This window comes from Dioscorea cayenensis, chromosome 9 (genome assembly GCF_009730915.1).
Source record: "Dioscorea cayenensis subsp. rotundata cultivar TDr96_F1 chromosome 9, TDr96_F1_v2_PseudoChromosome.rev07_lg8_w22 25.fasta, whole genome shotgun sequence".
NCBI classification, from domain to species: domain Eukaryota; kingdom Viridiplantae; phylum Streptophyta; class Magnoliopsida; order Dioscoreales; family Dioscoreaceae; genus Dioscorea; species Dioscorea cayenensis.
This window is the reverse complement of record NC_052479.1, coordinates 5,559,152-5,569,201: the sequence shown is the minus strand read 5'-3', so window position 1 is coordinate 5,569,201 and position 10,050 is coordinate 5,559,152. Positions and strand designations below refer to the sequence as shown.

The following is a 10,050-nucleotide window of genomic DNA, read 5'->3' as shown; positions in this document are numbered from 1 at the left end:
TCTCTCCTTAATAATATTTGAGTATAATACCTAATTTAATCCCTATAATATATCGAAATGACCCTTTAGTCCATATATTATTTTGCACCTACTGGAAAGTCTCTCTCTTATCCGATTTGAAAAAATGAAGTCCCTCCCTCAACACCACCCTGTCTGATTTTCAATCTGTGAGGCATGGCATTTTTTGCGATTAAAAAATTAAGATATAATACCCAGTTTAGTTCCTTTATTATTGCGAAATGACTTTTTAGTCCTATTATTTTTTGCCCTTAGAAAGTTACTCTATTTTATTAATTTTTTAGGTAGCATACACTATTTAATCGTTCTATTATTTCGAAATGGTCGTTAGATCTCCTCTATTGGAGGGACTTTTCAAGGGTGAAAAATAATAGATGAACTAAAGGATCATTTCTCAATAAAAGAGGGACTTATCTGGGTATTATTATATTTTTATAATGAGAGAAAAAAAAGAAGTTGGAGAGTTATTGCTTATCTAGTTGTGAGGCACTACACCAAGAAGTTTGACTGATATATAAGGATATAGGGGAAGTAGAATGCATGTCAATTAATAAGAATGTTAGGGATGAAATTAACATTATGTATAAATATAGATATAGAAAGGGGCATATTTACAAAAAAAAAATAATGAATAAATACATAAAACCCTAAATAGAAGCATGGGTTTTTCTTCATCTTTGTGAATCTAAACCCTAAAAACGCGATGCCGGGCGCCACCGTCGCCGGTGCAGACTTCTCACTGCCGGAGACGGTGCTAGCTTCCGGCAGGGGCTCCGAGCGTCTGAGCCTGCCGGCGCTACAATCAAAGATGAAGTGCGACCCCGAAGGCTATGAATCCGAGCTTGTCCTCCTCCGCCGCCACTTCGGCTCCTCTCCAACTTTTTCCGACGACAATCGCTCTTGCTCCTTCCACTGATCCTGCTGTCGCGAAAGACCTTGGTGATTTTGCTATGTTCCATACCCACGTCTCCCCGCTGTACCCTTCCCACCTCGCTGATTTCCCTGGTAAGCTTATCGATTTGCTTCGTTCGATCGTTTGATTCGCTGCCTTCTTCTCGTCGGTGTCATCTCGCGCAGGGCTCTCATTCTTCTCGTCAATAGAAAGGCATGTTTCTCGGGTGATTAGAAAATGTGAGCTTTCTTTTGAATCACCTTTGTTTGTTTTGGTGGAACTGAGTTTTTTTTTAATAATTTTTATTTTTATTCAAGGTTTTCCTATTGTGTTTATTTGTTGTGGGATTTAGTAATTTGTATTTCATATTTGGAAATTTGCTTTGATGTGTGTAGAATAAGTGGAATAGTTGTGAATTTGGATTGAGATGGTTAATTTTGTCTTGGGAGTTTTAGACTTAAAGATTTGAAATAAATCAGAAGTTTGTTGCTTGCCATGAAAAATTTGGTTGGTAATTATTTTTATGAGTTCTATCTGAATTTTTGAAGAGTCTTTGTTATTTGTCTGTTAATTGTGTCTTTTATTCTTCTTTTAGTTGTACCTGAGTGTTGTATTTACTGACTTGTAAAATTTTTGAAAGAATGTGGAAAATATTGAAGTAAATTATGTGGCCACCATTTGCATCCTTTAGTAGTTATTGGTTTTTTTCCCATGAGTGTGTGATAATAGTATCATCCAATGGTTATAATTCTGTTAATCATTCATTCGTAGTAGCTATGAAGTAATATGTAAAATTAATGACAAAATGGGAAAAATGACTTGCACTTTGAGAAAATACAAGAGTTTTTTAGATCTATTAAAGGTAGAGAATGTGTTGTTCCTGAATTAATGCCATTGTATTCTATATTAAGGAATGTATATATGTTTCAGCATTTCATGAATGAGGGTAGCCAAAATTTTAGATTTCTTAACTAGGTTAGATGTCCTGCATTTCATTTCACCTTGATAAATAATCAAACTTTCTACACTTGTTTATAATCCCATTGACTCACTTTTCTGATCCTTATGAACATCTATTTGTTGATGATTATGATAATTGCTGAACTGAGTAAGATGAAATGAGGATATTTTCTTGGCCCTATAGATTTCAATTTAGTGTTATGTGAAAAAATAGGTGTGTCGTGCTGTTAAGATAATAAAATGTTTTTTCATTAATTATGTGCTAAATATCGTGGAGCTCTTGTTTGGAGTGACACCTTGTTTCTTGTTCCGATATTTGTTCCAGAAATTTTTCATATGTGCTCAATTGATTGTTGTTCTCAAGTTTATTAATTCATATTACAATTGGCTGTTTAACATTGAATCAAACTTGTTAATTTTGGATATCATTTTTTTATATATTTTTGGAAAATTCTCATGCGCTTCTTAGCTGTTTTGCCTCCAATTTTGTCTATTTTTTTATATTCATGCGAGTTAGTTGGTATTGAAGAAACTCTTGAACTGTTTATGGACCTTCAAATTCTCGGTAATCGAACTATACGGAAATTGGCATTTTCCCATGTTGTTCAAAGCATCCGAAGAATGAACCAAAAGCATAAAAATGAAGCCAACAATCGGAAACTGCAAAACATCTTATTTTTTTGATGCTCTGGTCTCGATGTTATGAGTATTTCATTGTAGTCCCTTTTTGTATCGATTTTTAAGATTCGAGAGCGATGCATCTTCCTTGTGTCTCTAATTTTTTTCTTATTTATGAGTTCCCACTCTGGAGGGAGGGCCTTTATTCTCTTATATTTATCAACTCACCTGCATCACCCATTGATAGCTTGATTAATCAACTGAAAGTTTTTTTGTTTTTAGAAGGAGGATGAAGCAAGGGCTAAAAGGGATCTTGTTGTTCTTTTTGATCTTCACCGACGCAGGGTGTGGTTTGATGATCGGATGACTAATGCCATTTTTCACCGCATGTTTTTCACTCATCGTCTAGGTATTTATTGTCCATCGAGTTTTGCATGTCAATTAACTATGGTTTTGTACTCATCCAAGTTTACGCAATCAGGATTTTGATATCTGCTCTTTCATTCTTGCTTGGTTATGAACAAGATGAAGATGAAGAGGATGACAGTGATGATTCTAGTAGCGAAGATGATACAACTAATCAAACTGCCCAGATTATTCTCAGTAGAGAAGCAGTTTACAAGGTCCTAAAATTCTATTCCTCTTATTTTTTAAATAAACAATTGTATCACCGGACATTTCATGTATATTTTTTTGTTGAATTCCTGTTTCTTTGCATTATAGATCAGTGTGTAGAAAATTTTCATAAGTTTGATCTTCTTCCTTGTGAAAATTCCATTTGCTAAAATTGCTTAAGGACATTCTTGTGTGAAGATGGCAGGTGTCTGTTCTTACTAAAATTACCATCTATCATTTAGCTTGCATCCAAGATACATTAACTAGAGGATTCGTGGTAATTTTTCTTTGACCAGAAGATATGAAATTTCTTCAAAGGCTTATTTTGCTAAATAGCAACTATAACTTTTTAATCCATTCTAGCAACTATTAGCTTGGGATCAAGTTTTTTTGGTCAGTAAGAAAATCATGGTTCATGCTTGATAAATGGATGAGGCTTGCTTATCTGGAGTTCGAAATCATTGTACTTAGAGGACCTTGAAAATGGATTATTTGTTGGATATGTTAGCATGTAAAATTTATTTTTCAGGAAAATGAAAGGTACAGTGATGCAGGAAATGTAAAAACATGTTAAAATTTTGGGAAAAAAGATTGTAAATGTGGAAATGCTTTTATTTTGGTTTTGGCCTTCAATGGGAATTGTAGGCAAGGATGATCAATGACAGTCATGTGTTGCAAGTTTGGATAAAAAAGGAATCGTGCGTATATTGGCAGGTTCAAATTGGTTAAGTAAATATGGTTAACAGTACAGTATGTCAAATATAAAACTTGCAGTTTTTTATTTCTGGATCATATATTGAACAAATTACCCTTTAATATATTTTAATGTAGATGTATATGCTTAGAATTCTTGTATGCGTGATTGTTCTCTTATTCAAGGTTTTTTTTGGAGATTGTGGCAATTATCTTTTTGTAGACATCTTGACAGTTAGCACTTGGTAACTGCCTATGGATTTTTGCCTTAACAACGAGAGGTTAAACCATGAAGTTCTTTCTCTGAAATTTCTGTTGAAGATGGTGTGTGAATAAAAATTTCATTACTGCATATTTGAGGGTGCACTTTTTCTTTCAAGACATGGGTTTTTCTATTGTGCCCCTTATCTATTTTCTTTTCTGATTGGAATGCAGGCACATCACAAAGGCACTACTTCCAATAAGAAAAAGAAGAAGGCGAAGTTGCAGCGTGCTGCTCGCAGCATGAAAAAGCAGCAACGCATTTCATCAGAGAATAACAATTCAAATTTGTATTCTCCACTTGCTCATATAAAGGATGCACAGGTTAGTGGATTATTATATTTGAATTCTTAGCTTTGATTCAACTTGCTGATTGGCCATATAAATGTTAATTTTCATCTAGGGTTTTGCAGAGAAATTGTTCTCTCGTCTTCAGAAATGCAATGAACGGTTTGAGGTATCACTCTTGATTTTATAAAATGATTTTAAAATTGAAGGTTAGTGAACGATGTGGAACTGTACCTGCACTAATCAAATTGTTGACTACATTGAAAATCCCTTTGGAAGTTTGTTTTGCTCTAGGAAGATATGGTATTATGGTTTGTTAAAGCTCACTATTTTACCGCTCAATGCAATTCAAACTTAAGTATGAATGTCTTTGTTTTTCTTCTCGTTTTTATACCTCCCTAAAAATTATTCTATTGCAATTTCACACATGACTTTGAGATATTCAATAAGACTCCTTCGCTTAGTATTCTTTTTGAAGGTTTCTTAATCCTTTTTCAATTTGTTATTTATTTTTTTATGCATCACAAAGTTCAAGTTAATGGGGCTTGTGTAGTGTATAATGTTTGTTTGTGTATAGTTTGTGCATGAATGTCCTTCACTTGGTGCCCCGAGTATTGTAATGTCCTATCGTTTGGAAAATATTTTTATATTCTTTTTCCTTCTCCGAAAGAGGAAGTTTTTCATTTTTCTTGGAATCGTGGAATGTTGCTTATGTTCAAGGATCGATGATTTCATTATGTGGTTTTTATTTCTTTTATGGTGAAAATCAATAATGATTATTTGTTGTGTAGGACCCCAAAGAATTTCTGAGGCACAATATACTTCAAAGTCAATCTATAATTTTGGCATAAATAATTTTATGGAAGCACGTCAATTAGGAATTTATTTCATCAATTATAAATCATGAAAGCCTGTTGATATAGAAGCCTTTTACTATTTATAATGACAGGACTCACTACCATCTTTTTGGCCAATAATACTTTCCACATTATGCTTTTGCAATACTGATATGTAATTTTGTGGAATTACCAATTGTTTTTTGCTTAATGCTTGAAAAAAGGAGATATGTATTTTGGTTTTTATGATTATATGTCAACATGTCTAGCAATGTTTGATTGATTTGCTTCAAAATTTTTATCGGGCCTACTTTTTGAATATTCTTTTGAACAATCAGAATGTTGCATCAAGTCGTAGGATGTTTCTCTAATCAGTTGCTTAGCTTCTTATTTGGACACATATGCTTCTATCAAAGCTGGACTCATTTTAATTGTGATTTTTTCATTATTGATACAATTATACAACTAATTATTCTGTTTCTGAAGAAAATTTTGCTTACATTTAAGGTTAAGATGATGATGTTGAAAGTAATTGCAAGAACTGTGGGGATGCATCGATTCATCCTACTAAATTTCTACCCATTTCTTCAAAAATACATTAAGGTAGGGTAGGCTACCCATGTCCTTCTCAATTCTGGTTTATAAAGCTTCAGTTCATGATATTATATATATTTTCCAAGCTCATCAACGTGATGTCACAACTTTGCTTGCCGCAGCAGTGCAGGCTTGCCATGATATGGTTTTCTTCAATCTTGTTCTAATTTGGAATCTTTTTTATAATAACGTACACATATTTGTAGTATTAAATTCTTTTTTTTTTTTATGATTAGGTGCCTCCATATGCAGTTGAACCATTGTTCAGACAAATAGTAGATCAATTTGTTCATGATCGTTGTCGTACGGAGGTCTAGCACGAAATCCACTATCCCTGTAATGGATACTACCTTTTGATTGCTAGTGGTTTTGAAATTTTATATGACATTAGTGAGCAAGTGATTTTGTTTTTTTCCCTCTTTGTCAGGCAATTAATGTTGGACTGAACGTTGTAAGGGATCTGCCTGTGAATGCCTTTGGTGTGCCTTCATTTTATACTCTACCTTCATATTTTGAATATCGCTATTGTGCACATTGATTCACATAACATGCATAATTTGTATCATGAGTACTTTATAACAATTTTAGGCTGTTACCTCATCTTTAATTGTCTTGAAGTGCAGTATTTTGTTTTGGTTTTCTTTCTTTAGTAATCAAGTGTAAAATAGGGCATTGTGAAGGATGTGCTCAATGAACAATTTATCTACAGACAGAAAAAATGTGTAAAACATCAATGACATCATTTTTTCTCCGTACCTTATGTTTCATATGATTTTTATTTTTCTGCCCTTTCAGTTAATGAATGAAGATCTTCTTCAAGATCTTGTCCTATACAAGAAGTCAGATGAAAAAGCAATTTCAACCGCAGCTCGCTCCTTGATCATGCTATTCAGAGAGGTTTAATTGGCACATCTATAGTTCATTTATTATATAGAGATATCATGATCTTTATATGAAGAAAATACTTTCTAATTGAATGCAGATCTGTCCTTCTCTATTGGTTAAAAAAGACACAGGCTGGCCTACTAACCCAAAAGCAAAGCAAAAAGCATTTGGAGAAGTCAACATAGAAACCAGTGTCCCTGGTCTTGAGTTGCTACAAAATGATGGTAACTTGATGCCTGAAAGTTCAGATGATGAACTTAATAGTTATGATGGTGAAGATGGCCTACCACAGTCAAATCTTGATTTTGGTTATGATAATGAGGCTTTCTATGAATCAAAAGAAGATAGTTGTAGGAGCGAAGATGATGAGGAAGACCAAGCTGCAGTTTCAGATGAGGAAGAAGATGATGATGACATAGATACACTAGGGGATAGCCATGGTATTATTAGTGATGACAATGACAGTGATGATAACATGGATGAAGATGATTCTGATGAGGATGAGGATGATGAGAACACTGATGAAGAAGAATCAACTCAAAAATCACTTGCAGAAAGGGCAGACGGCGAGGAAGATGTTGAAGAAGCAGCAAATGATGAGGATGTGGATGACATGAAGAAGGCTAAAACACTGAAAAGGAAGTTTGTTGATTATGCTGGGAAACTAAATGAGACCAGTCTTCGGGCTTTGAAGAGATTGGCAGGATCCAACATGTCACCAATTCCTTCAGTAGATGACCAAGAAATTCTTTCTAATGAAGACTTTCAACGGATCAAAGAGTTAAAGGTGATAGAAAATAGAAGATAGAGAATAATAGATCCTCATTCAATGAATAATGAAACAAGTAACACCTTGGGTACATATAGAAGATAATAATACTAGTATACCTAACAACAACTGTATATATATACATATGTACATACATGTATACATGTAACACCCCCCTCAAACTCAAGGCGGATCGTACGTCTTGAGTTTGGACAACATGAATAAATGCTGATCACGTGTTTGCGCCTTGGTAAAAAAATCAGCCACCTGAACCTCTGTAGGAAGATAGTGAAGTGATACAGTCTGGGCACGTACATGGCATCGGGTGAAGTGTGCATCCACACCAATATGTTTGGTCAACTCATGTTTAACTGGATTTGCAGCAATCTGAAGGGCGCCAGTACTGTCACAATGAATAGGAATGAGAGATGTCATCGGTACACCAAAGTCCTGTAGAATCGAACGCAGCCAAAGCACCTCCTGGACGGTAGAAGCCAATGCACGAACCTCAGCCTCAGCACTAAACTTGGCAACAGTAGGCTGTTTCTTGGTCTTCCAAACAACAAGAGAAGAACCAAGAAAGATATAGTAGCCAGTGATAGAGACTCGATTATCAGGAGAACTGGCCCAGGTAGCATTAGAATAGGCCTACAACTGAAGAGTGGACTGACGTGAGTAGAACAGACCACTAGATACAGTGCCACGAAGATATCGTAGTACCCGAATAAGATGAGCATAATGAATAGAAGTGGGTGCCGCAACAAACTGACTGAGGATGTGAACTGCATGGGAAATATCTGGACGGGTGACGGCTAAGTAAACCAAACTGCCAACCAGATGTCTATAGTGAGAAGGATCAGATAAGAGAATGCCATCAGAAGCACGAAGCTGCAAATGTAACTCCATCGGTGTAGCAGCAATACGGGTATCAGTCAAAGCAGAGCGAGCAAATAGGTCGTGAGTATAACGCTGCTGAGATAGACGGTATCCATCAGGATGAGAAGTAATCTCGATACCCAAGAAATAACGAAGTGGACCTAAATCAGTCATCAAGAAAGTCTCACATAACTTCTGTTTCACAAAGGTAATGTGAGCAGAATCATCACCGGTAATGAGCATATCATCTACATATAGAAGAAGAATGGTCTGCCCACGAGAGGAAGAGTGAATGAAGACTGCCGGGTCATGTATGCTGGGGGTAAAACTAGCAGCCTCAACTACTGTACTGAACCGCTCAAACCAGGCCCATGGAGCCTGTTTGAGGCCATAAAGAGCGCGCCGAAGACGACAAATGCAGACTCAAGGCACCAAGGCCGGGAGGAGGAGTCATGTAAACTTCCTCCTTCAAGTCCCCATGAAGAAACGCGTCTTTACATCGTCGATGAAGAGCCCAACCACGTAACAGCAAAGAATAACAACTAAAAGTGCGCACGAGATGCATGTGGGCTACTGGGGCAAAAGTCTCCTAAAAGTCACGGCCATACTCCTACTGAAAGCCACGAGCAACTAAACACGCTTTATAGCGCTCGAGAGACCCATTAGAACGAGTCTTCACACGGTAGATCCAACGACAGGTGATGGGAACTACATAAGAAGGAAGGGGAACGAGATCCCATGTATGTGTCCGAGTCAAAGCATCAAGCTCCTCTGCTATGGCAGTCCGCCACTCAGGTGATCGAACTGCTTTTCGGTAGGTACCTGGCTCAAAGACATCTGAAACACTGGTGTTAGCAGAAGCGTAACGAACAGGAGGAAGTAAAGTAGAGCGATCGCGTAAAGAATACGTATGAGAATGTACCTCAGGAGCTGAATCGATAGTAGGAAAGGTGTCAGAGATGACCGACCGAGAAGGAGGATCTGCGGGATCCCGACGATGGTATGCGAAACGAATAGGTGGGTGGGCAAGAGGAAGCAAGGAAGGAGGGGAGGACACTATAGGGAGACTCAACAGATGAAGGAGGGGAAGACACTACAGGAGACTCAATAGATAAAGGAGGAGAGGGGTCAAGAGAGGAGTGAGAAAGAAACTCGGCAGGAGGATTGAATGATGGAGGAGAGGATACAGGAGGAGTATGCTCAGTCGAAGGGGTAGGAAAAAGGAATGAGAGAGGGACAGAGGGAGATGGGGACTCAGTGGAAGAAGGAGAAGCATAGAAAGGTGTAGACTCATCAAATGTAACATCACGAGAAATGCGAATACGACGAGTGACAGGATCATAACAACGATAGCCTTTATGCTCAAGGCTATATCCTAGAAAAACACATGAAACAGACTGGGCTGTTAGCTTTGTTTTCTCCCGAGGTGAGAGTAAAACAAAACAACGATAACCAAAAACACAGAGATGATCATAGTGGAGAGGTGTCCCATGAAGACACTCACCTGGAGTACGACCATTAAGGTGAGAGGAGGGTTGTAGGTTAATGAGATAAATAGCAGTGCTGACAGCTTCAGCCCAAAAATAAGGGGGAAGAAAAGCGCCTAGAAGAAGAGCACGTGTCATTTCTAAGATGTGACGATGCTTACGTTCAGCCACCCCGTTCTGAGGATGAGCCCCAGGACAAGATAACTGAGGCAATGTGCCTTCATAAGACAAAAAGGCATGAGAGGTTTATTCACCGCC

The 10,050-nt window shown here is 37.1% G+C and overlaps 1 protein-coding gene and 1 pseudogene across 1 annotated transcript; one reads left to right on the top strand and one right to left on the bottom strand.

The window, feature by feature from the left end:
* Window positions 1-721: 721 nt before the first annotated feature.
* On the top strand, window positions 722-7,673 carry LOC120268427 (annotated as a pseudogene).
* Window positions 7,613-8,870, bottom strand: LOC120268426 (uncharacterized mitochondrial protein AtMg00810-like). Its single transcript, XM_039275845.1, has 3 exons — window positions 8,670-8,870; window positions 8,150-8,575; window positions 7,613-8,077 (listed from the first exon to the last, which is right to left on the bottom strand). The coding sequence occupies exons 1-3, from the start codon at window positions 8,868-8,870 to the stop codon at window positions 7,613-7,615; spliced, it is 1,092 nt and encodes a 363-aa protein (XP_039131779.1).
* Between the last annotated feature and the right edge of the window lie 1,180 nt (window positions 8,871-10,050).

Excerpts from the sequence above, each read along its gene's own strand:
- LOC120268426 (XM_039275845.1), bottom strand. The coding sequence starts at position 8,870 with ATGCATCTCGTGCGCACTTTTAGTTGTTATTCTTTGCTGTTACGTGGT. Across the intron at positions 8,576-8,669 it reads AAACAGGCTCCATGGGCCTG|ACCATTCTTCTTCTATATGT; the intron begins GTTTGAGCGGTT and ends TCTCGTGGGCAG. Across the intron at positions 8,078-8,149 it reads ATTATGCTCATCTTATTCGG|GCCTATTCTAATGCTACCTG; the intron begins GTACTACGATAT and ends CTTCAGTTGTAG.